Source organism: Mesoplodon densirostris, chromosome 13 (genome assembly GCF_025265405.1).
Source record: "Mesoplodon densirostris isolate mMesDen1 chromosome 13, mMesDen1 primary haplotype, whole genome shotgun sequence".
Taxonomy (NCBI): domain Eukaryota; kingdom Metazoa; phylum Chordata; class Mammalia; order Artiodactyla; family Ziphiidae; genus Mesoplodon; species Mesoplodon densirostris.
This window is the reverse complement of record NC_082673.1, coordinates 53,059,248-53,086,852: the sequence shown is the minus strand read 5'-3', so window position 1 is coordinate 53,086,852 and position 27,605 is coordinate 53,059,248. Positions and strand designations below refer to the sequence as shown.

The following is a 27,605-nucleotide window of genomic DNA, read 5'->3' as shown; positions in this document are numbered from 1 at the left end:
AAGTCCATTCTCTAGTAGGTCTGTGTCTTTATTCCTGTCTTACCCCTAGGTTCTTCATGACTTTTTTTTTTCTTATATTCCATATATATGTGTTAGCACACGGTATTTGTCTTTCTCTTTGTGACTTACTTCACTCCGTATGACAGACTCTAGGTCTAACCACCTCATTACAAATAGCTCAATTTCGTTTCTTTTTATGGCTGAGTAATATTCCATTGTATACATGTGCCACATCTTCTTTATCCATTCATCCGATGATGGACACTTAGGTTGCTTCCATGTCCTGGCTATTGTAAATAGAGCTGCAATGAACATTTTGGTACATGACTCTTTTGAATTATAGTTTTCTCAGGGTATATGTCCTGTAGTGGGATTGCTGGGTCATATGGTAGTTCTATTTGTAGTTTTTTAAGGAACCTCCATACTGTTCTCCATAGTGGCTGTACCAATTCACATTCCCACCAGCAGTGCAAGAGTGTTCCCTTTCCTCCACACCCTCTCCAGCATTTATTGTTTGATGAACATATATGCAAAAATCCTCAACAAAATACTAGCAAATAGAATCCAACAGCACATTAAAAGGATCATACACCATGATCAAGTGGGGTTTATTCCAGGAATGCAAGGATTCTTCAATATACACAAATCAAGCAACGTGATACACCATATTAACAAACTGAAGGAGAAAAACCATATGATCATCTCAATAGATGCAGAGAAAGCTTTCGACAAAATTCAACACCCATTTATGATAAAAACCCTGCAGAAAGTAGGCACAGAGGGAACTTTCCTCAACATAATAAAGGCCATATATGACAAACCCACAGCCAACATCGTCCTCAGTGGTGAAAAACTGAAACCATTTCCACTAAGATCAGGAAAAAAACAAGGTTGCCCACTCTCACCACTCTTATTCAACATAGTTTTGGAAGTTTTAGCCACAGCAATCAGAGAAGAAAAGGAAATAAAAGGAATCCAAATCAGAAAAGAAGAAGTAAAGCTGTCACTGTTTGCAGATGACATGATACTATACATAGAGAATCCTAAAGATGCTACCAGAAAACTACTAGAGCTAATCAATGAATTTGGTAAAGTAGCAGGATACAAAATTAATGCACAGAAATCTCTGGCATTCCTATACACTAATGATGAAAAATCTGAAAGTGAAATCAAGAAAACACTCCCATCTACCACTGCAACAAAAAGAATAAAATATCTAGGAATAAACCTACCTAGTACTTCCTGAGCCCCTTCCCCATTCTTCTCTAAGGGTGAGGATGGGAGGAGACGTGCTTCCCCCTGCCCTCTGGTGGCTGAAGCATGGCCTGCAGCCTAAGCATAGCTCAAACGATACTCCCTCCTGGGGCTCGGACTCTGAAGGGATGGCACAGCAGACACTGTCTGGGCTGCTGCGACAAGGGCGGTGCCTGCAGCAGAATCTGGGAATCACGGCCCCACAGCAACTTCTCATTAATTCTGTGACCTACACACTCATCCAATAAGTGAATTTTCTCCTTATGTAAACAGTTCCTGTTGTTTGTAAACAAGAACCCTAAACTAGTACACTTTGGTAAAACTAATAAAAGTAAATATCAGTGCCATGAAATTATTTTAATATCTTTTTCTCCATGACCGAATATACAAAGATAATGGAAGTAAAGTATTCTTCTGCTGTAAAGATGGGTGGAATATATCAAAATCCACTTGTTGAATTTTCTTTAAATAGTCCTCCAGAGCAACCTGAAAAAAGAGAATAATGGTCACTAGATCACAGAATGATTAAGTCTCTAAAAGAAACAAAAACAAACCCAGCAGGTATTAAGGCTATTTTAGTTTTCCTGAGATGGTCTTCTACATACTAAGAATGTAAATGAAAATTTTAAAAGAGAGAGAGAATAAAGACATCTTCTACGAAGTTTTCTATGAAGCCAGTAAAACTATGTCACAGATCTAGTACTAGAAACATCAAGCCAATTCTGATCATAATTTAGTGTTCTGGTCAAAATGTGAAAGAGAAATTATTTGCCAGGCCTTATTACTAGATTCTGTAGAATAAAAAGGGGCGTTTCATTTGAGGAAAATGAACCCACCCCCCGCTACACACACAGAAACACACAGTGCCATGAGGGGGAGCTCAAGTTGTTTCTTTAAAAAATTATTTTGTGAAAAAGTTTAAAGGGCGTCCATGTTCTTGCTGGAAAACAATTTGCAACCAGGGAGAACAATCACAGGTCCCTATGAACGTCACACCATGCTCCCCCCATCACACAAAACTTGACAAAGATTTCTCTGGGACCGGGGGCCAGGATGGAAAACACTGATGATGGGCAGTGCTCCTTATGCTTTTCAATCTTATTAATTTGTAAATTTTTATTAAACAGAGAAGCCACCTACTTTTGCCCTGCACAGTGTGAAGCGGCCCCACCGCCTTCTCAGCCCACGTACACAGCTCCCCCTAGAGTTCTGCAGCGCAACCTGTGTGACCCACAGAGAGCATGTTTGTCCAAAGGATTGTGTGTTCTCCCAGACTTCTATACACTATAAACGGATGAGTGTACATACAAACAAATTCATTCTCTACTTTTGAAACCCTGCACTTATATATATGTACAGCAACAAACATGTGCATTAATGTACACAGATGCAAAAAAACTGGAAACAATCCAGAAGTTCTTTGACAAAAAAATAAATGTTCACACAATGAAATATTAAGCTGCCATGAAATAAATGTAGCTAGATGCAATAATATGGATAAATCTTAGAAACACTCTGTGTGTGTGTGTGTGTAACCCAGAAGACATAAACAGAAAATGATCCATTTTTATACAGCTCAAAAAAAAAAAAAAAAACCTAAGGAACTTCCCTGGTGGCGCAGTGGTTAAGAATCCGCCTGCCAATGCAGGGGACACAGTTCGATCCCTGGTGTGGGAAGATCCCACATGCCACAGGGCAACTAAGCCCATGTGTCACTACTGAGCCTGTGCTCTAGAGCCCGCAAGCCACAACTACTGAGTCCACGTGCCACAACTACTGAAGCTCGCATGCCTAGAGCCCGTGCTCCGCAACAAGAGAAGCCACCGCAATGAGAAGCCCGTGCACCGCAACAAAGAGTAGCCCCTGCTCTACGCAACTAGGGAAAGCCCACGCGCAGCAACGAAGACCCAATGCAGTCCAAAAAAAAGAGCAACATTTTGGTTAGGAATACATAAAATAGGGAAACGCTTTTCTAGAATAAAAGCAAGATAATAATAAATACAAAATTCAGGATAGCTACTTGGAGGGGGAAGGCAGAGGAGAGGCAAGGGGATGAGATTGGGAAAACACATGAGTGCAATTTAATGGTGACATTCTAGTTCCTGGATTAAGTGGTGAGTTCATGGGTGTTCATTATGTTATGCTTTATAATACATGCATACATATATATTCATTTGTAGATATCAAATAAAAAACACGTTAAGAGAAAAAACTTTGAAGATATTTTAGTGTACTTTCACATGTTCTCTTTTATTTTTGGAAAAAAGGGCTCATGTTATAATGTTCTGTAAGCTGCTTTCTTTTAAAATCAATTCATATGCTGATATTAACTTTCCATCTCTAAGAACTTTATTATGTTCATTTTAATAGTTTTATAATATCCAATTATAAAGAACAGTTAATGAAATTAAGATACAAGCACATGAGAGAGTATTATACAGCCATCAAATATTATTAATAAATATTTCTAATGATGTGGTTAAATGTTTGATAAATAGGACACTGCCATATAAAGTGTAACTTTAAATATACACAGAAATTCAATTAAAAGAAAGAACAGTGTAAACAGCATTTATCTCTGGGTCTGGGAATTGTAGGTGACTGTTATTTTCTTCTAATATTCTTTTTATATTGTCCAAATCTCTATTATGAGAATGTAATGCTTTTATAATTAGGAGAAAATTCCATTAAAATACAGATGAAACATGACCTGAAAATTAGAGCTCAACTGGGCATTCACAAATTAGGATTTGGTTCATGGTTAATGGTAAATAAATTGTTCAAAGTAACAAATTCATTGTGAAATTCTCAAAGATGTTACTATTTCTGAATATAGCTTCTTAAAACCTCATCTATAGAGCACAACATACTCTACCCTAGACTAGTCATTTTCAAGTCATTTTTAAACAGCAAAACCTTCTTTGAACAAAATAATTAACAGATGCTCCATATATAAAACAAATGAGAAGAGATGTGCCCCAGCTGGACTGAGGGTGTAGGATAGAAGCAGCTCCTCGGAAATTGCCATGTAGTCCCTCCACTTTCTCCTGGCACAGGACGGAAACAGAGCTGGGCTCCAGCCCCTAGAGTTTCTGATCCATTAGGTCTGTGGTGGATCCCAAGATCTACATTTCTAACAATATCCGAGGCATATATTGCTGGCCCGGGGACCACACCACTAGCCTAAGATAGTGGTTCTTAGGCCTAGCTGCACTTCATGATTACTGGGGGAACTTTTAAGAAGTACCAGTGCTAGATCCAACCTCTTTGATATGATTTAACTGGTTTGGGGACGGGCCCAATATTGCTTTGTTTTGCTTTAAAAGTTCCCCAAGTGATTCTAATGGACAAGCAGAGTTGAGAACAACCTATTTCACAAAAGTGAACAAAACAGACAAAGTCTTGAACTTTCTTAGAGCTTATAAGTCAAGACAGGTGATGGGGTACTTCCCCAGAGGTCCAGTGGTTGGGACTCCACACTTCCACGGCATGGGGTGTGGATTTGATCCCTGGTTGGGGAACTAGGATCCTGCATGCTGTATGGTGCAGCCAAAAAAAAAAAAAGAAAAGAAAAGAAAAGAAAAAAATAGAAAAAAAAAAAAAGAGAGACAAAAGAGATGATAGTACATCACCGAAAAACCAAATAAATAACAATTAAAAATGGTGATATAGAATGTTGACACAGAAAGAGATGCTCGACACCTCATTTATACAAAAAATACATCTATAATTACATGAACATAACAAATCCAGAAAGATGAACAGACATTATCTCTGGAAAGGACAGAACTGTGCGAGCATTCTAATTTCTTTTGCCTCCCCTTATGTGAACATCTAAAACATTAACGTATTACCTTTATAATAAGCAAACCCAGAAAAGAAAGAAAATGATTTCAAACACTCAGATCTGAGACCCAGGATAGAAGATGTGAAAGGATAGAAATGAAAATATATTTTAAGGAAAAATGTAGAAGGTATGTTTGGTACTGTAGAACATGCATGAATTTTCCATTTTCAAACATCACAAATCTTTGAACCTTGGTTTCTATCTATAAAATGAAGTAAACCACACCTAGGAATAATGTATGCAGTGACCTAGCTCAGAACCTGTCCCACAGTAGGTGCTACTAACCGGAAGCTATTCTCATTTCTTTATGTATTTTACCACAGTGGTTCCTGAACCAGGCAACACATCAGAATCACCTGGGGAATTTTTAAAAATCACAGATCCTCTTAGAAATGCTCCCCTCCCCAACCTCAAGAGTCTTGTTTAGTAAGAAGACCCCAGGAATCTGTATTTTTGAAGAAGGCTTCCAGATTATTCTGATGCAGCCAGCTCAGCACTGGTCTGTGAACCACTTTCGGGAACCAGTGCTACAATATGGTCACTAAGGACAAAAAAAATAATAGACTATTAAGTCATACTTATGTGGCTATAAGTAGCCTAACACTCCTATGAGGTGGTTTCTCCTATGATTCCCATCTTACCTATGAATAAACTGAGGTACATAGTGATTAAGGAACTTGTTCCACAGCTAGTAAGTGGCAAAGCAGATTCAAACCGATGCAGTCTGGCTGCAGCCAGTGCTAATGACAATTCCACTCACCTGCCTCTGGGGAACAGAGGCATGACCTTCACCAAAAGCAGAATGTAACTAACAAAACATACCATAGGGAGGAAAACAAAACAAAGACTCCAAACTAAAGAACTGCACTGGGAACCTTATAAAATAGAAAAAAAAAATTATACACATCTGTTTCATTAATTAAACAACCTTCTCTGTTAATCTACTTACTGTTTGAAGGAAAGCAGGAAATGCTTTCACAGGAACACTTCTGTGGAAGGACCTAGCCTAAAAAAGGAAGACAAAAGGAAACTGGTTTGAAATATAAATATTTCTGGAAATAAACACTCTCCCTCTGAAAGTGAACACAAAGCAACACCAGCAGTTTAAATCAGCACTGCTAGGAACGCTCTCGAAAGCAAGAAAACAGTTCTCACCTCCTGCCGGTTGAGATTAATTTACCAAACCTAAAGGAATCAGGAAAAGGTACTATATTAAGAATTCTCTTCTTTCTTACATTTGGTTTTGGCATTTCCAACTGCCTTATAACTTTGACCCCCCCAGCTCTGTGGTAAGGGGTAAATGAAGACATACAGGTGACCCTAGAATAACATGGGTTCACTTACACGCAGATTGTTTTCAACAGTAAATACTACAGCACTACACGATCCTTGGTTGGTTGAATCCACCTTTAACTTAACTCCCTGATGGATCATGTCCCAACTATTCATCTTGGATCTAACCTCATCTATCCAACCTAACACCCTACTACTCTGGACTACAGAGCCCTGATCCACTCAGGCTGATGTCCATCATCCAGCCCTCACCAAGCCCACTTCTGTCTAAAGGTCTTTGTTTATATTGTCAGATACTGCTTCTTATTCCTGACTCACTTACCCCATCTACTACAATTGCTCTCTTCAACATCATCCACAATTTACTAATCATCATACCTATCTTTTCTCTCAATCTCTCCAAGAAATGCAAAACTTCAGTATTCCCCATTCTTGGAACTTGCTCCTCCCTAGGTTTCCAAGACACTGACTCTGAGTTCTCCCACTTCTTTTTTTTTTTTTTTTTTTTTTTTTTTTTGCGGCATGCAGGCCTCTCACTGCCGTGGCCTCTCCCGTTGTGGAGCACAGGCTCCGGACGCGCAGGCTCAGCGGCCATGGCTCACGGGCCCAGCCGCTCCGCGGCATATGGGATCCTCCCAGACCGAGGCACGAACCCGCGTCCCCTGCATCGGCAGGCGGACTCTCAACCACTGCGCCACCAGGGAAGACCTTCCACTTCTTTTGATCATTCTTTCCTTCTCCTTCTTCCTATTAAATGGCCCTTCCTCCTCCTACCTGAGAAATGGAGGTGGGCTCAAGGCTCTGCCTTTGGTCTTATTGTTTAAGTGTATATTCTCCTTGGACAACAGCAAAGCCACACTCAGAGCTTTAAACATAAGCCTTCCACCTGGATGACCCCCCAATCTGTATCTCCAGTTCTGACCTCCTCTTAAAGTCACAATCCTACAGTCTGCATTTTAGCCCACCTCCCTAAATGCCCTCTAATCCCCTTACATTCAATGATGTCCAGCAGCTACTGATCAGCACCCAGCACACCACTGCATTTTTATTGTAGTCTCTGACTGGCACCATCACCATCTATATTTGAACTCCATGCAGCCTTCGACTTTCCTGCTTCCTGATTCTGCTACAGTCCAATCAGTTATCAAGTCTAGTTGATTCTTCCTCTGCTATATGTGTGTATATATGTATATATATATAGACATTCACATACATACATATACATGGAAAACATCTACCCTCTCTAAATCACTCTATATTTTAATGACTTATTATAGCTTAGTTTTAAGTTTTAATATTATAGCTTTATATATATTTTATATTTAATATATTTAAGTTATATTAAATATGATAATCACTTGTTTGTACTTTCTGGGCTTTAATAACTTACATGTAAATTTTAGTTTCAGGAACTATTTTGACTGAGCAACCTAGGTAAGTTACATTCGCTCATATCTTGGAAGCATTTAGAGTAAAGCTACTAAGAAGGTTTAAGCATGCAACAAATCAGACACTTCTTTAAATGTGGCAGTAAGGAGATTATATACTAGAGATTATTATTAGAGTAAACAGGATGAAAGCCAAATTATAGTATGGTGAATGGTGCCATGGTGGTGAGGGCCTTGAGGTAAAATGAATGTACAACACTTATGCAAAAAAGGTTAATTGGGAGGGGAAAATAAGAAACAGAAGGGTCCAATGGGCTGCCTGTAACTTCAGAAGGCAGTAGCAACAAACCAGAAGATAAAAGGGGCAAGTTATCAGAAAGGCCAACTGAAAATACCAGCTGGGAACTGCTGACGATGCAAGGTCCTGGAAGAGTAGAAGAGGCATCAGCCTTGACAAGGCAGAAAGGCACACTGTCCCCTGAGAGAGAAATAGTGAGTGGATGGATCAGAGAGGAGCCTAACTGAGGAAGCTGAGAGGGAGAAGGAGATTTTTTAAAAGTAGAAAAAGTTTATAATAATCCCTGAGATAAATCTATTGGGATTTCAGTGAGCGATGGATATGGACTGCCAAAGAGAGAACACTTCAACCATGCTCTAGGAGTAGCCACAGCTAGAAATGATAGTTTCCTAAATGATTTGGCAAACAGAGGCTACTTACATGCTTTAGATGCAAGTGTGCCTGGCTGGCCGTGTCATATACCACATCTCTCACATTTTTATCTTGGCTCTTCCGTAGAAAATCCTCTTGTGAAACACCATGCTGTGTGGGAAAATGTACACTACATCAGGATTCAAAAAGCACAATTAAAACTAGCTCAAGAAAACTGGTGATAGAACAGTATATACAGTAAAATGCCTATTTTGTTTTCTTGGTTTTTGTATTTTTTGGCCACACCGTGCAGCTTGCACGATGTCAGTTTTCTTTTCTTTTTTTTTTTTTTAATATTTATTTATTTGTTTGTTTGTTTCTTTGTTTGGCTGCACCGGGTCTTAGTTGCGGCATATGTGGCATGCAGGCTCTTTCATTGCAGTGTGCGTGCTTCTCTCTAGTTGCGGTGCACAGGCTCAGCAGTTGCAGCGTGAGAGCTTTCTAGTTGCGGCGCAGGGGCTCCAGAACACACAGGCTCAGTAGGTACAGCGCTTGGGCTCTAGAGCATGCAGGCTTAGTTACCCCGTGGCATGTGGGATCTTAGTTCTCCAACGAGGGATCGAACCCGCGTCCCCTGCATTGGAAGGCGGATTCTTAACCACTGGACGAGGGAAGTCCCCTACTTTGTTTTTTAAAATATATCTATATGTATGTGAGTGCATATTTAGACACACACACAGACACTCTCTCTCCTGGAAGAATATGCAACAAGATGCTAAATAATGACAGTTGTAGGTGAAACAAAATAAAGCAAGAAACAAACAGATAAGAAGCTTTAATAGAAAAGATAATAATGAACCTCCTCCAGAAAACAAAAGTTCTCATAAACAGTATTCTTTTTAATGGATTAGTTCCTCCTTTAAAATAAAATAAAGAACAGGCTAAGGTGACCACTAGGAATATTTACTGTAATTGCTTGAAAGGGAGTAAGGCATCAACATGTAAGTACACCAAGTGAGGTTCTCTGAACCTTCTTACTCATAGCTCCACCACAGACCTAAAATGCCTGACTGATAAAATTCTGACTTGATAACTCTGGAGCAAAAAAGCAATAAGCATGTGTTTCAAAACGGTCACTTGAACAGACTAAGCAAAGAACAAAGACAGGACATCCCTCCCCATATTCTTGAGGTAAATAATTAGAGGGTACAAACAACGGCCTTACCAGCATACAAATATCCATGGGAAGGAATACTCTTCTTCTACTACCATGATACGGCGTTGCTCTCAAGCAAGTTACAATGCCTTGTGCTTTTCCAATGTGACTTGCGGCATGATCTGCATGAAGATCCTTTACACCTATGATTTTAGAAATCAACTGGGCTGCTCTTTTCTCTTTAAATGCATAACATGTCAACAGAAGCAGCATAGTGAAATGACCTAAACATGTAAAAGGTGTTTCTCCCATGTTTTATATCTGAAAAACAGGATTTCTGAGAGCAAAACTGGGCACAAAGACAAGCTGACCATTCACCATAAACAGGTTTCTGAACTTCAACTTTTAAATAAAAGAGTTTTCCTCAGAGTACAGCACACCAAGAGCACATTTGGAATGTTAATTAGCTATCGTGGAAAAACACTGCAAGTCTTGCATTTCTTCTCCTCAGTGCAATTTCCATATGACCTCATTTCAAGTATATGCTTAACAAACATTCTGCTCTTTGCTCCCTCCTTTCATTGTGTTGGCAAACATGTCACTGAATGTGCAGGCAGAACACGCCCAGGAAATTTGGTAGGGACCTGGGTTATTCTTTTAGGGTGACATAAAGACATACTACCTTCTTCAAATGCATGATATTGTCCTTGTCCCCAATAATTTCCTCATTACAATAAGACCTCACCAACTCAGAACAAAATCAAAGTAGGAAAAATACCATCTAAATGGCATAGTTTTTTTTTTTAAGACACATCTCATAAAAACTTTTAGATACACAGTTTTATTTCTTCTACCTTTTGTTTTTAAACATGGGGAAGTATTATTGACAGAGAAGGAAGGAGTCAGGCCACAGGCCTTCCAAATTGTAGGAGATGCATAAAAAAATAGAATCATCTGCAATTACCAGATTATTAATTACAGCATTCTCATGAGGTAGCTAAAGTCCTTTTATGAGAGCCTGGGTATTGTGATTAGTCTACATTCCATTCCAGAGAAAGGTATATATTATATTCCCCTTCTTACTCCAAAAAACAACAACAAAAAAGCTATTCCTTTCTAGTTGGTGCAAAGAAAAACTTCAGTGTTAAACTGGTTAGACTGTCAAATTATGAAAGAGTGAAGTCTAAAAGGTGTTTTCTTAACAGTATGCAGGTTCCTTAAAAAACCAAAAATAGAGTTACCACATGATCCAGCAATCCCACTCCTGGGCATATATATCTGGAAAAGATGAAAACTAATTCGAAAAGATACATGCACTCCAATGTTCACAGTAGTGCTATTTACAATAGCCAAGACATGGAAGCAACCTAAGTGTCCCTCAATAGAAGAGTCAATAAAGAAAATGTGGGGCGTGTGTGTGTGTGTGTATGTGTATACACACACACACACACAATGGAATATGACTCAGCCATAAAAAAGAATGAAATATTACCATCTGCAGGAATGTGGATGGACCTAGAGATTATCATACTGAGTGAAGTAAATCAGATAAAGACAAATATTATATAATATCACTTATATGTGGAATCTAAAAAATAATACAAATGAACTTATTTACAAAACAGAAACAGACTCACAGACTTAGAAAACAAACTTATGGTTACCAAAGGGGAAAGAAGGGGTGGGGGATAAATTAGGAGAACGGGATTAACAGATAACACACCACTACACGTAAAATAGATAAACAACAAGGATTTACTGTGTAGCACAGGGAACTATATTATCTTCTAATAACTATAATGGAAAAGAATCTGAAATACATATATATACGTATAACTGAATCACTTTCCCGTACACCTAAAATTAACACAAATTGACACTTTCCTGTACACCTGAAAGTAACACAATATTGTAAACCAACTACACTTCAATTTTAAACAGAAAAAGGTGTTTTCTTTAAAAAAGAGAAGGGTAAAATAAAAAAAAAACTTACCCAATATTTCTAGTGTTAGATAAAGAAGAGAGCTCTGTGTGTTTTCAGCATAATTTTCCAGTTCCTGGATGTTACGATATGCTTTGTCATCCAAATTTTTTTCCTACAAACAAAATGCTTTATTTGCTTGACGAATTGTCAATATTTTATTTTTAAAAGGCACAATTTTTTTGCCCTAAAGAACTGAGTAATAAAGAATAAAAACTTTTCGTATAAATTATTACACAATAAAATAAGATTAAAATATTAAAGTCCTACATGTTCAGTACTTACAAATCACCCCTCAAAATAATACCTCAGGAATAATCTCAATGCACAAATCATCACGGACATGGGGTTGGCTTAATTTTTACTTCCTTCTAAAGCCTGAGGTATCATGAGAAACTGACAACTGAGGTCTTACTTAAGTACTTCAAACATTATCTCCTTAATCCTAACAATTCCCAAAAGAAATTAATACTTTTTTCATTTCACAGATGAAGAAACTGAGTTACCAACAAGTTAAGGAATACGCCCAAGGTTGCACAGCGAATTAGTGGTGGGGAAAAGATTCAAACCCACATATTTTGACCATTAAGCCCATGCTCTTAATAAGAAAAAGGTGCCTAGAAAAAGAAAGGCGATCACAACCAGGCCCTGCACCTCATTCCCCACAAAAGAAACTATGCTCAATAAACTAACGGTTGATTACCAGAACACACTATATTCAAGAAACAGAAAAATGTAAATCTTAGAACGTCTAGCAACTTCTATAATAATGCATTTACAAAGACTTGATGGCCAAGGTAATATTATTCCTCCACCCCTTTCTCCTTTTTTACAATCAGGAGAAACTGGCACCAGCAATGAATCCCAGGGGAAAAAATATGCTCCAGCTCCATTACATTTAAAAACAAATTGGAACATAATTCATATACCATAAAATTTACCCTTTTGAAGTATACAATTCAATGGTTGTAGTATATTCACAAAGTTGTGCAACTATCACCACTAATTCCAGAATGTTTTCTCTGCATCACCTCAGAAAGAATCCTGTATCTATTAAGCAGTCACTTCCCAGTTCTCCCTTTCCTTATCTCCTGACAAACCTCTAACCTTTTGTCTCCATGGATTTGTCTGCTGTAAACATTTTATAAAAATGCAATGATACAATAAGTGGCTTTTTCTATCTGGCTTCTTTCAATTAGCATGTTTTCAAGGTTCATTCATGTTGGCACATCTTTTAGTATCTCATTCCTTTTAATTGAAGAAAATATGAATAATATTCCATCGTATGGATACACACATTTTGTTTATTCATTCAACTATGAGTTGTCCCCACTTTTGGACTATTATGAATGAACATTTGTGCACAAGTTTTGTGTGGATACGTTTTCATTTCTCATACCAACCTAGGAGTGAAATTGCTAGGTCTATGATAACTCTATGTTTAACTTTCTGAAGAACTGCCAAACAGTTTTTCCAAAGCAGCTGCACCATTTTACGTTTCCATCAGCATTGTATGAAGGGTTCCAATTTCTCCACATCCTCACCAACACTCATTATTGTTCATTCTTTTTATTATAGCCATCCTAATTGGTATGAAGTGGTATCTCATTGTGGTTTTGATTTCCATTTCCCTCATGAAAAGATGTTGAGCATCTTTTAAGGTGCTTATTACTCATCTGTATATCTTCCTTGGAGAAATGTTTACTCAGATCCTTTGCCCATGTTTAAGTTGGGTTATTTGTCTTTTTACTGTTGAATTATAAGAGTTCTTTATATATTCTAGATACTAGTCCCTTATCATATATATAACTGGTAAATATTTTCTCCCATTCTGTGGATTGTCTTTTTGCTTTCTTGAAGTTTTTACTTTTGATGAAGTCCAATTATCTATTTTTTTTTTATTGCTTGTGCTTTTGGTCTCATATCTAAGAAGTCACTGCCCAAGAGAAAGTTAAAGAGATTTATGCCTAGGTTTTCTCCTAAGACTTTTACAGCTTTAACTCTTACATTTAGGTCTTTGATCCATTTTGAGTTAGTTTTTGTACATGGTATGAGGTAGGAGTTCAAATTCATTCTTTTGCATGTGGATATCCAGTTGTCCCAGCATTGCTTGTTGAAAAGGTTATTCCTTCCCCCACTGAATTATCTTCATGCCCTTGTCAAAAATCAGCTGACTATCAATATATAGGTTTACTTCTGGACTCTCAATTCTATTCCATGCCAATATATAGGATCTATATGATCAGTATATATTGATCTATATGTCTATGGCAGGTCAATACTACACAGTTTGATTACTGTAACTTTGTAGTTAAGTCTCAAAATTGGGAAATGTGAGTCCTCCAACTTTGTTCTTCTTTTTCAAGATTCTTTTGATAATTCTGGGTCCCTTGCATTTTCATATGAATTTTAGGATCAGCTTGTCAATTTCTCCAAAAAAGGCAGCTGGAATTTTTATAAGGATTATACTGAATTTTTAGATCAATGCAGGGAGATTGATCCCAGTCCTTTACTTTTAAATATCCCTCCATACAAAAGCCAAATGTTATTTTCCATTAAACAATGGAAAAACTGCTATTTTTTCATTAAGAAAAAAAGAGAGATTTTCCATTATCTCTGTCTTGAGTTCTCAAATTTTCTTTACCTCATGAAAACTGAAGACACCTAAAAATACATTTTCTTAGTACTAATTAATTCTATAGGCCAACTGAGCAATTTTTTACATGTTAAAGTCATTATCTCATTTTTGCTCATATTATTACTACTATAGCCTATGGTTATTAATAGATTGTATCCAAATAAACTAAGTAAACTTACATTTTCAGGACAACAATATGTGATAAATATCAGGCCAACAAGGACACTCAGCCAACAATGTGTCAGAAAGATTACACAAATCAGCCCAGGTCATCAAGCAATTCGCATGCTTGGTTAGAACTAGAACTTAGTTCTAAGAACTCAGTATAAGATTCCATTTGCTAGAACTGTTGAACTTTCCTTATTCCCTCTATTTGGACAGAGATCCAAGCACTGGGTATGCATAATGATATGTGTACAACTACTCAAGTTTTGATGATATTAAGGAATTATCCATACTTTTTAAATCATATTATAGTTATGTTTTATACAAGTTTTTTTCTCTTTTTTAAAATTTTTATTTTATATTGGAGTATAGTTGATTTACAATGTTGTGTTTAGTTTCAGGCATACAGCAAAGTGATTCAGTTATACATATACATACATCTATTTTCAGACACTTTTCCCATTTTAGGTTATTACAGAATATTGAGTAGAGTTTCCTGTGCTATACTGTAGGTTCTTGTTGATTATCTGTTTTATACAAGTTTTTATCCTTTCAAGATACATGTATATGTACAGATCAAATAATAACATGTCTGGGGTTTACTTTAAAATAATCTAATAGGGTTTAGGGAGGGAAGTTGGTAGAATATAGATGAAATAACATTGGACATGTATTTATAACTATTAAAGCTGGGTAGGGGCTTCCCTGGTGGCGCAGTGGTTGAGAGTCTGCCTGCTAATGCAGGGGACACGGGTTCGAGCCCTGGTCTGAGAGGATCCCACATGCCACGGAGCAACTAGGCCCGTGAGCCACAACTACTGAGCCTGCGCGTCTGGAGCCTGTGCTCCGCAACAAGAGAGGCCACGATAGTGAGAGGCCCGCGCACCGCGATGAAGAGTGGCCCCCGCTTGCCACAACTAGAGAAAGCCCTCGCACAGAAACGAAGACCCGACACAGCAAAAATAAATAAAATTTTAAAAATAAATAATAAATAAATAAATAAATAAAAACCCAATTATAAAGCTACAGTAATCAAGAGAGTATAATTTTTTTTAAATAAATAAATAAATAAATAAATAAAATAAAGCTGGGTGACAGACACATGGAAGTATATTACACTATTCTCTCTACTTTTATATAAGCCTGAAAATTTGTTTTAAAAACTTTCTGTTTTAAAAAAACAAACTAGTAGAGTGTGGTGTGCACATGCATGCCTCTGCCTGGGTGCCTGTCTTTGCCTGTCTCTAGGTACGGGGGTGGGCGGCTGAGGTGGGTGGCGTGCAGTGATAGAGAATGGATAAAATGTTTAGTACAGTTCTCTAAAAGTTTCCTTCCTCCAAATATTAATACACATACTAAAACATTTCCTCCCTGAAGATTAGCTTAAGGATTAAAAAGGAAGAAAAAACTTAAGACTTGAGCAATTTCAACTTACTCTTTCATCAATGATTTTCATAAGCCATCTTTTAGTCAGATTATGTCTTTTGACAGCCTAAAAAAAACAAGAGTTGTAAGTTTTAGAAAGTACTGGAAATGACTTCTGTAGACCTGAATAACATAAACAAACCAAATACAAAACTAGGTAAGGGGGCTCCCCTGGTGGCGCAGTGGTTGAGAGTCCGCCTGCCCATGCAGGGGACACGGGTTCGTGCCTCGGTCCGGGAAGATCCCACATGCCATGGAGCAGCTAGGCCCATGAGCCATGGCCGCTGAGCCTGCGCGTCCAGAGCCTGTGCTCCGCAACAGGAGAGGCCACAATGGTGAGAGGCCCGCGTACCGCAAAAAAAAACCCAAAAAAAACTAGGTAAGGGAGCATTTGTAATAACGCATCACCAGATAGATAGCTATGTTAAAGAACTAGGAAAAAAAGAGAATGTCCCTGGAAAACATTTCAAAACATTTCCAAGTAAGGATAATATATCCAAAACTTTTCCACTAATTTGTCTTTATTTTCTTATATTATTGGTAATTCAGTGATTCCACTTTCAAAACAAAAACGAAACAAGAATTAAGCAGAGCGGAGCTTCTCTGCTATGTGATATGTCCCAACTTCTATGCTTACTTATTACACACAAACTTTTTTCCATAAAAATGAAGACTCTATTTAATATAAATAAACACTTTCCAAAAAGAAAACAGTAATAAAGCTCCAAAGAAAACAATCTGCAGGGTACAGTGTTATCTTACAAGTAAAGACACTCTAGTAGGAAAGAGAACACCTAGTGCTCAGATCTTGGCCTCTAAAACCACTCCCCACAAAGGAAACAAGAGTCTAGAAAATGGGTGATTCCAGAGCTGGAGCAAGGGAGATTCAAGATGATTCTAGACTATTTTATTGTGCCAGAAAATAGAAAGTGCTGAAAAAAACAATGGGAGGCATGTCAGGACACAGAGGCCAGTTTGAAGGGACTCCCACTGTCCAAATCTGGGACTGTTTGAACACCAAAATAATTAAGTATAGTAATAAGTTATAAACTACTGAAAAAAAAACAGGAATTCATGAGTTTATACAATAATTAATAAACAAATAAATAACATAGGAGAGCGAGAGCATTTGCTTATAGTAGAGTGCCAAGTGGTAAATGTGAACAGAGCATCAGAGTTGTGAAATTATCATTCTGCAATCATAATAGTAAAGACTGGATAAGACAAGAACCATCAATGAATGCAAGAAATTTCACAAGAAGTTGATGAGGAACAGTGTATTTGCATTGTCTTAAAGTTGATTAGTTACAAGGGGAACTATAATTATACAGTAGATTACACATTGGGGAAACCAGGCAACATCTTGACTGTTAACGAAAATGAACAATGCCAATAAAGGACAGATGGACAAAATGTGTCTCCGGATGTGATACCCTGAGAATACATCACCTATGCAGTATTCTGGCCAAGAATGCATAACCTGAATCATTTAATCATGAGAACACATCAGACAAATCCAAAATGAGGAATGTTCTACTACCAAAAAAAAAAAAAAAAAAGAAAGAAAGAAGGGATTACATTCTTCAAAAATATCAATGTCATAGAAAACAAAGAAAAGCTATGGAAATGTTCCAGATTAAAGTAAGCTAAAAAGACATAACAAAAAAAATACCTGACTGGATCCTACACTGCAGGGGAAAAATACATTAGTGGATATTATTGGGTCAAGTGACAAAATTGGAATATGAGGGCTTCCCTGGTGGCGCAGTGGTTGAGAGACCGCATGCCGATGCAGGGGACACGGGTTCGTGTCCCGGTCCGGAAACATCCCACATGCCGCGGAGCGGCTAGGCCCGTGAGCCATGGCTGCTGAGCCTGCGCATCTGGAGCCTGTGCTCCGCAACAGGAGAGGCCACAACAGTGAGAGGCCCGCGTACCGCAAAAAAATTTAAAAAAATTGGAATATGAATGGAAAATTAGATGAAAAGTGTTATATCGAAGTTAAATTAACTAAAGTCAGTAACTATTCTGGTTATATAAGAGAATGTCTCTATTAGGAAATACTAAAGTATTTAGGGACAAAGGGACATGATGTATGTAACTTATACTCAAATGATTTAAAAAACTTATGAGTGTGAAAATATATACAGAGAGAGCATGTTAGCACACATACACTTGAGTGAGCACGCAAAATGGTTAACAAATGGGATAAAACGTTAACAACAGGTAAATCTAGGTAAAGGATATAGAAATGTTCTTATACTATTTTTAATTTTGTAACCTTTCTGAAATTTTGAAGTTATTTCCAAATAAGTTTTTAAAACATTGTTTTCTTACCAAGTCAACACTAAGTATATTTTCACAATAAATAAATATAGTAGTGAAACAAAGTCTTAGGAATATATCCTACGCTTCAACTGAGACTCTAAGATGTCACTGATACTAAAATGTAAAGGCTGACATGCTCATCAGTACACATTTATGTGACAAAGGGTGGATCTGGGGAGAACGGAGTCCACTTTGCCCTACAGGAACTTAACAGAAGCTAAAAGGGCTACATGGAGTTGGTTTCCAAGTGCTCTCAGCATTATTACAATTACATAGCAGGACTCTCTACAGGCCTCTCTCCCCAGTCCCAGGAATCAGCCTGGGATACCTCAGTCATTAGAGTCCTGCTCTTGTTTTATTTGGCACATGCCTGAGTAGGGCAGGACTTGTTTGATCTTTGTAACCACATCATCAAGCACCATTCCTGGCACAGAAATGTACTCAATGAATACTTAACCACTGAAAAGTCAGACTCCTATTTACTCAAGACTGACGCTATAACAGCTGCAGTTCCTTGACCACAAAATATAGCTCTCTTGTCTGATTCTGAAGGAAATCGGAGATCAAGATAAAAAATAAATATTTATAAGAAGCTGAAAACCTGCTGAACAAAACTATGAAAACTTTGAAATAGAAGCCAAATAGAACAAAAACCTTGGCTATAAATATTAGAAATTATAGATATTCAACTATTTTGTACCCTAAAGGCACCAATGAAACAGTGTGGCAAGAATGTACTCTTTGGACAACATGTCACTGTTTCCCTATTTAATCTTCTAAAGAACCTGAAACTCTGCAAAGAATCAACTGAAAGTTTGACTGGACAGTGGTGCAATAAGGGTATGTTCTAATAGAATGGGGAGGGGTAGGGAATATGCAATCAGGACAACTGGTCTGAACACTACCTGCTTCTTTCAAATACTCATATTAACCTTCAATACCTGTCATATCAGAAAGCTGGCCAGGGACTTCCAGCCAGTGGCACGGTGGTTAAGAATCCGCCTACCGGGCCTCCCTGGTGGCGCAAGTGGTTGAGAGTCCGCCTGCCGATGCTGGGGATACGGGTTCGTGCCCCGGTCTGGGAGGATCCCATATGCCGTGGAGCGGCTGGGCCCGTGAGCCATGGCCGCTGAGCCTGCGCGTCCGGAGCCTGCGCGTCCGGAGCCTGTGCTCCGCAACGGGGGAGGCCACAACAGTGAGAGGCCCGCATACCGCAAAAAAAAAAAAAAAAAAAAAAAGAATCCGCCTACCAATGCAAGGGATATGGATTCAATCCCTGGTCCAGGAAAATCCCACATACTGCAGAGCAACTAAGCCCATGTGCCACAACTACTGAGCCTGTGCTCTAGAGCCCGCGAGCCACAACTACTGAGCCCACGCACCTAGAGCCTGTGCTCCGCAACAAGAGAAGCCACTGCAATGAAAAGCCCACGCACCGCAACAAAAAGTAGCCCCCGCTCACCACAACTAGAGGAAGCCCGTGCACAGCAACAGAGACCCAATGCAGCCAAAAATAAATTAATAAATTTAAAAAAAAAAGAAAGCTGGTCAACATTAATCAACAAAATTTAAACAGCTATTAAAACTGGACAAATTGGCATACACATAAACATTGTGTAATTCAGATATGTTTTCCAGAATTTTTTTAAGAGACGCGAAGGCAAGATAAATTTGTGTTAAAGAAATCTCTGACCTTTCACATTATTTCCTGACAAAGGTCAGAATCTTCAGTGCAAGTCTTAGCATAAATCTCTAATGCAGTCAGGTTTGTATATAAAATAAATAAGAGTTTCTGGATTTTCAGAGAAACGTTTTTCTCAACTGAGTCACCCAGGATGAGATTCTTGAAGTGGGATGAATAAAGGTAAACAACTAATCTAATACTCACAAGCTTCCCATCCACTCTTTCTTCTCAGTCCCCAGTGGAGGGGCCTGGCTTTCCGTCCTCACTGAGGCTCTGTGAAGTCAATCTGGGGCCCACAGATGGGGCCTGCCTCTGCTGGGGCGCAGACCTGAGAAGAGGCGTACCACTGCCAGGTCTGTCGGTGGTTCCTGTGACGGAAACTATCTTTTGGCGTCCACCATATTACAATGGGGACACACATCGGTGATGAAAGGTACCTAATTCCCTTTCTCTGTTCATAGTTCAGCATATTTCTCAACTGTGCATGGCTGTTTGTGAATGAGGGATCCATACAGCTTTAACGTAAAACTAATTACTAAATACATCTAGTTTACAAATAATACCCTAGCCCATAGGTTTCCATTATCGGACACCTAAAATTCATCAACAAATATGCAATTCTATCAAACTGGACAAGGCAATTTTAGATTTGTGTCTGGACAACGATGAGAGCACATCTCCTGTCACAAAAGATCAATGTGTGATTTTCTACTGCCCAGAGTACGGATTAAAGCACTGGAGTAAGGAGCTGCTGGGCAGTCAGACAGAAAATGTACCTGCCACTGCTTCAAAATTTGTAGGGTTTAAATTCTGCAATCAAATATGTGGAAAATAACTTATAACATAAAGAGACCAGATTTCTCCTCCTTCCTTTAATAAAGAAATACACTGAAGATGTGTGCAAATGATTCGTGGATGATTTTAAATTCTGTCAAATCTAACATATATCTGAACATTACATGAGCCTAAAATTATTTTCAGGATAGATTCCCCATTGACACTATCCAAATTGTATGTAACAAAAAGTATGCTCAAATAACATTCTTACAAATGAAAAGTAGGGGTCTTTTTGGGGGGTTGTTTTTTTTTACCTTCCATAGTTCAATGGCCACAGGCTGACGTGGTGGACTGTCACAGTATATATCATCCACAGTTTTTTTCCAAAACTGCATTCTCATCAGTCCAATTGTTTTCTCAGAGACAGAGTCCTTAACCTGTAAATAGTGTTTAAAAACTTTAATAAATGCACGGTTCACAGTCTCAAAAACCAGCATTTGTAACTGCATAATCATATAATTCAGCCAAAAATTAAGTTTCTCTACATTTAATTTTTCCTTGAAGTTATGTATCATTTAAATTATCATCATTATAAGTTTCCTAAGTAAAAGCTACAAATTATTCGGTGCTTATTCAAAAATATTTTAGGGCCTCCCTGGTGGCGCAAGTGGTTAAGAGTCCGCCTGCCGATGCAGGGGATACGGGTTCGTGCCCCGGTCTGGGAGGATCCCATATGCCGCGGAGCGGCTGGGCCCGTGAGCCATGGCCGCTGGGCCTGCGCGTCCGGAGCCTGTGCTCCGCAACGGGAGAGGCCACAACAGTGAGAGGCCCACATACCGCAAAAAGAAAAAAAAAAAAAAAATATTTCAAGGTCTGCATTCAAAAATAGGAGCAATTCTTCTAGAAAAAAATTGCAAGAAAAAACAAAGAGAGGGAGGGGGATCATTTCGTTTAAAAGAAATTTAAGAAAGAGATCAACCAGTCACATGTAGACCTATTTGAATCCTAATTTAAAGAGACAGAGACAACTAGGAAAATCTGAACACCAGATGTTTAATGATATTAAGAAATTACTGTTAAATTTTTAATATATAATAATGGTATTGTGGTTATTTTTTTAAGTGAGTTCTTTTGATGCAAACTGAAGTATCTGCAGATGGAAAAATTTGAGACTTACTTCAAAATAACCTGGAGGTGGGGATGAGGGGGGTGGGGAGTAAAGATGAGAAAACAAGATTGGCCATGAATTAGTAACAGTTGGAGGTGGGTGATGAGGTATATGGGGGTTCATTATGCTTCTCTCTCTACATATGAATATACTTCATGCTGTATAAGACTGAAGTTTTCCAAAACAAAGTTTTTCAATAATAAGTGGAAAAGAAGAAAAACAATCCTCACTGGGTTAGTGATAGCAAAAATATTTTTGAATCTGAAGATAAACCTAGGAAATAGAACCAGAGGCTTTTTAGAGGAAGCAGAGAAGGAACTAATATTTATTTATCAAATGTCAACAAGTACCAGGTACTGTAGCAGAGGTTATCTGATCACAATCCTCACAACGAACTCACAGGGTCCTTACGAATACACCCATTTTACAAACACAGAAATTATGGCTCAAAAAGGTAGAAGTTTATCCCATGCTCTGCATACTCACAGCTCTTATAATGGAACCAGAAGGATATGTAAAAGATTGTGGGAGAGGGGAGGAGTTGACTACAAAGGGACACATAAGGGCTGATGGAATTGCTCTGTATCACGACTCTGGTGGCAAATACGTGACTCTAAGCAGTTCTCAAAACCTATAGGACTGGGCCTCCCTGGTGGCGCAAGTGGTTGAGAGTCCGCCTGCCGATGCAGGGGATACGGGTTCGTGCCCCGGTCTGGGAGGATCCCATATGCCACGGAGCGGCTGGGCCCGTGAGCCATGGCCGCTGAGCCTGCGCGTCCGGAGCCTGCGCGTCCGGAGCCTGTGCTCCGCAACGGGGGAGGCCACAACAGTGAGAGGCCCGCATACCGCAAAAAAAAAAAAAAACAAAAAAAAAAACAAACAAACAAAAAAAAAAACCTATAGGACTGTACACCACAAAAAGTGAATTTTATTGTGGTACATTTAAATAAACTCATTTATTCACTAAGTAACTTTTTAAAAGAAGATTATTAGACTCTCTCCCTCACTTACTACTGATTAAGAATGGCGCTGGGTCAAGCAAGAATCACCAATGCATGCTAAATCTAGGAGGTAAATTTTTTATTTTTAATTGAGCTATAGCTGACATATAACAGTATCTTAGTTTCAAGTGTACAACATGATTTGTATATGTATGTATATATTGTGAAATGATCACCATAGGTCTAGTTAATATCTATCACCACACATAATTAGGAATTTGTGTATGTTGAGAACTTTCAAGATCTACTCTATTAGCAACTTTCAAACACATAATACAGTATTAGCTGTACATTACATTCCCATGACTTATTTACTTATAACTGGAAGTTTCTACCTTTTGACCACGCTCACCCATTTCACCCATCTCCCACCCACTGCCTCTGACAACCAGCAATCTGTTCTCTGTATCTATGAGTTTGGGGGGGGGGGTTTGTTTTGCTTTTGTTTTTGTTTTAGATTCCACATATACGTGAGATCATATGGTATTTGCCTTTCTCTAACTTATTTCACTTAGCATAAAGCCCTCAAGGTCCATCTGTGTTGTCACAAATGGCAAGATTTCCTTCTTTTTTATGTCTAAGTAATATTACATTGTGTAGATAATACCATATCTTTATCCAGTCATCCACCAATGGACACTTAGGTGGCTTCCATGTCTTGGTTATTGTAAATAATGTTGCAATGAACAAGGGGGTGCATGTATCTTTTCAAGTTAATATTTTCATTTCCTTTGGATAAATACCCAGAAATGAAATTACTGGATTATATGGTAGTTCTAGTTTTAGTTTTTTGAGGCACCTCCATGCTATTTTCCACAATGGCTGCACCTATTTACACTCCCACCAACAGTGCACAAGGGCTCCCTTTTCTCCACACACTCTACAGCACTTGTTATTTCTTGTCTCTTTGATAACAGCTATCCTAATAGGTGTGAGGGGATATGTCACTGTGGTTCTGATTTGCACTTCTCTGATATTAGTAATGTTGAGCACATTTTTTCATATACCTATTTGCCATATATGAAGTAAATTTTGATGAGGACCATGGTCTTAAAATGTCTCCTCATATTTAACAAGGAAAAAAATGTTAACATCTTGACTAGTGACCAAAATTGGTATCGCCAATAAGAGGCATACAGACATATAATGCCTCCTTGTGATTCCCTGAGAAGGACATATTCCATTTAGGTAGTTAAGCATTAGACTAGATATATATAAATATAATCATGACAAAAAATAAACTCCAAATGAGAAATGCTCAATTTTTGAAAAGGAACAATATTGTTTTTAAAATGTCAATGTAATAGAAGACAAAGAAAGGCTGTGGAAATGTTCCAGATTAAAGGAGGCCAAAGAGACATGAAAACTAAATGCAGTACATTATCCTAGATTGCATCCTGTACAGAAGGGTTAAAAAAATGCCATAAAGGACATCATTGAAATCATCTGACAAAACTGGAAACCAGAAGGTAGATTAAATAAATGAACTGTATCAATCTCAAATTTACTCAAACTGATAACTGTTATGTAAGAGAATATTCTTATGGTAATGAAATGCAGCTCAAGTTTACAGGGATAAGGGCCATGGTGTAGTCAAGTTACTGTAAAATGATTCATAAGAAAAACAGTGCATGTACGTGTGTGCATATTTGTGTGTGTGTGTGTATACACAGAGACAGAGAGAGAGGGAGAAGGGGAGAGGGGCACAATATGATAAAGCAAATAGGGCAAAATATTAACAAAAGGGTATATGGGTATTTGTACTACTCTTACTTTGGTGTGTGTGAAATTATTTCCAAATAAAAAGTTTTTTTTTTTTTTTTAATGGTCTTGGTGCTGGGTGGGTCTCTTAGCAATACTTAGTGTTCAGATCCCATGGCATATGGTCTATTCTCAATACAGCATCAAGAGTAATCCTTTAAAGAAGATGTGGCATATATATATATATATATATCTACACACATATATATACATATATATACACACACAATGGAATATTACTCAGCCATAAAAAAGAATGAAACAATGCCATTTGCAGCTATACGGATGGACCTAGAGATTATCATACTAAATAAAGTAAGTCAGAAAAAAGACAACTACTGCTTACCAAAGTGATATCATTTATTTGTGGAATCTAAAATATGACACAAATGAACTTATCTATGAAACAGAAACAAACTCACAGACATAGAGAACAGACTGGTGGTTACCAAGAGGGAGGGATGGATTGGGAGTTTGGGATTAGCAGATGCAAACTATTATATACAGAATGGATAAACAACAAGGTCCTACTGTATAGCACAGGGAACTATATTCAGTATCTTGTAATAAACCATAACGGAAAAGAAAAAATAAATAAATACATTTTTAAAAAAGAGTTAATCCTTTTAGGAGGGAGATCAAGAAGGCAGAGTAGGAGGACACTGAGCCCACCTGCCCCCATGAACACATCAAAAATACATCTACATCGCTGAAATCAACCTGGAAACTGGCAAAAAGGCTCTTCTACAACCAAGGCTGTCAAGAAAGATGCACATGGAGTCAGGGAGGAAGGGAGGAGAACCGGTTAGGTTGGGACCCAGGCCCTTAGCAGGGGACACAGAAGAGGAGGGGGATATCACACACAGGCTCAGGGAACCACCCTGGGAGGCAAGGGGTTTGAGCCACACATCAGGCACCCCAGCCCAAGGGTCTGACACTGGTAACACAATTACCCTTAGCTGGTTTGAAAACCAGTGGGACTTACTGGAGGGCTGTAAGAAACCAAGACTCTGCTTGTTAAGAGTGTGCACACACTTACTTATTCCCGGGAATAGCATGGAGGCTGCGGACTGAAAACTGCCTGCGGCTCTGACCAGCTGCCTGCTCCAGCCTCTCCTGCTCCAGCACTGCTCTCCACTAGGGTGAAGGCTGTCATTGCTAAGGGGAGTGCACACACTTAAAGAAAAGGAAGCCAGCTTGGACCTGACTCTGCCTCTGACTAGGGTGAAGGCAGCCATTAACAGCATGCACATCAGGCTGCAGGCTGAAAACTGCCTGGGGCTCTGACTGGCTTCCCAGACCATTCCAGCATGCACCCCAGCCTACACCAGGCGCCTGTTCCAGCCCCTCTTGCTCTCGACTAGGACTGAGGTGCCATTGCTAGAGGAGTGCACACGCTTAGAAGGATGGGAACCAGCTCAGATCAATCCTCAGGGCTTGTGCTCCAGCACCTTGGGCGCCAGACCCTACCCAGACAGGATGGTGACTGCCACTGGAAGAGCAAAGGAAAAGCCCCAGCTCACACCTGGCTCTGGCTATAGCCCCTTCATCTATAGCCCTACCTCCCACCAAAGTGGTAGCTGCCAGCACACCCCAGGAGAAGACATGACCTATGCTCACTTCAGATCCAGCTCTCCCACCAAAGTGACTGGGCACAAGCAGACTGCATAGGGGCAGTCCCACCCAAGGACACCCCTTCAAGATTGGGACAGGTAACCAATCTTATCACCTAACTCATAGAGACAGAGAAAGTTAAACAATATGAAAAGACAAAGGAATATGTTTCAAATGGAAGAACAAGAAAAAGCCCTGGAAAAAAACCCTAATGAAACAGACATAAATAATTTACCACATAAAGTATTCAAAGCAATAGTAAAAAGAATGCTAACTAAATTTGGGAAAAGAATAAATGAACACACTGAGAATTTTAACAAGGAACTAGAAAATATTAAAAAGAACCAGTCAGAGATGAAAAATACAATAAATGAAATGAAAAATGCACTAGAAGGAATGAACAGCAGACTAGGTGATAGAGAAGAACACATAAGTGATCTGGAAGAAAGAATAATGGAAATCACCCAATCAGAACAGCAAAAAGAAAAACAAATTTTAAAAAATGAGGATAGTTTAAGGGACCTCTGAGCCAACATCAAGTGTACTAACATTCACATTATAAGGATTCCAGAAGAAGAGAGTGAGAAAGGGGTAGAAAATGTATTTGATGAAATTATGGCTGAAAACTTCTTGAAGCTGAAGAAGGAAACAGATTTCTAGGTACAGGAAGCACAGAGAGTCCCAAGCAAGATGAACACAAAGAGACCCACACCAGGACACATCATAATTAAAATGGCAAAAGTTAAAGAGAATCTTAGAGGCAGCAAGAGAAAAAAAAAAAGAGAGAGAGAAAGAGAGAAAAGCAGAAAAACATACAAGGGAATCCCCCTAAGGCTATCAGCTGATTTTTCTGCAGAAGCTTTGCACGCCATAAGGGAGTGAGTGGCATGATATACTTAAACAGCTGAAAGGAAAAAACCTATAAACTAGGATACTCTACCCAGGAAGGTTATCTTTCAGAACTGAAAGAGAGATAAAGAACTTCTCAGATAAGGAAAAAACTAAAAGTTTATCATTAGTAAACCAACCTTACAAGAAGTATTAAATGGTCTTCTTTAAGTGGAAAAGAAAAGGCTACAAGAAGTAAGAATTTATAGGGAAAAAAAATCCCACTAGTAAAGACAAATCATATAGTAAAGGCTGTGGATCAACCACTTAAATAGTAAAGCCAGTATGCAGATTATAAAGCAAAAAAAAAAAAAAAACTGTAAAAGCAACCATAACTACAATAAACAGTAAAGAGACAGACATGAAGATGTAAAATATGACATAAAAAACACAAAATATGAGGGAGGGGAGTAAAAAAACGTAGATCTTTTAGAATGCGTTTTAACTTAAAAGACTTATCAGTTTAAGTCACGTAGATATAATTATTGGTCAATGTATATGAACCCCATGGTAACCACAAATCAAAAACCTACAATAGATACATGAAAACCAGTAAGAAACGAACGCAAGCATACTACAAAAGAAAAT

At 38.5% G+C, this 27,605-nt stretch overlaps 1 protein-coding gene and 1 non-coding gene across 6 annotated transcripts in view; both read right to left on the bottom strand.

Annotated features, from left to right (window-relative positions):
- Positions 1-223: 223 nt before the first annotated feature.
- Positions 224-27,605, bottom strand: part of NDUFAF6 (NADH:ubiquinone oxidoreductase complex assembly factor 6) — a 39,001-nt gene continuing 11,619 nt past the window's right edge. For 2 of the 5 annotated variants that reach the window (XM_060116320.1, XM_060116319.1), the window contains exons 2-9: positions 20,900-21,022; positions 15,807-15,863; positions 11,581-11,683; positions 9,657-9,790; positions 8,501-8,602; positions 6,051-6,107; positions 2,395-2,475; positions 226-1,740 (exon numbers count right to left, since the gene is read on the bottom strand). In XM_060116320.1, coding sequence (XP_059972303.1) covers positions 1,612-1,740; positions 2,395-2,475; positions 6,051-6,107; positions 8,501-8,602; positions 9,657-9,790; positions 11,581-11,683; positions 15,807-15,863; positions 20,900-20,986 — 750 coding nt within the window. In that variant the 5' untranslated portion in view covers positions 20,987-21,022 and the 3' untranslated portion in view covers positions 226-1,611. Of the gene's footprint in view, positions 1,741-2,394; positions 2,476-6,050; positions 6,108-8,500; positions 8,603-9,656; positions 9,791-11,580; positions 11,684-15,806; positions 15,864-20,899; positions 21,023-27,605 lie in introns of all 5 variants that reach the window. The other 3 variants (XM_060116316.1, XM_060116317.1, XM_060116318.1) reach the window with 3 other exon arrangements.
- Positions 7,773-7,896, bottom strand: LOC132501132 (small nucleolar RNA SNORA14). Its single transcript, XR_009534166.1, has one exon. It is a non-coding gene; the product is annotated as a small nucleolar RNA SNORA14 (small nucleolar RNA).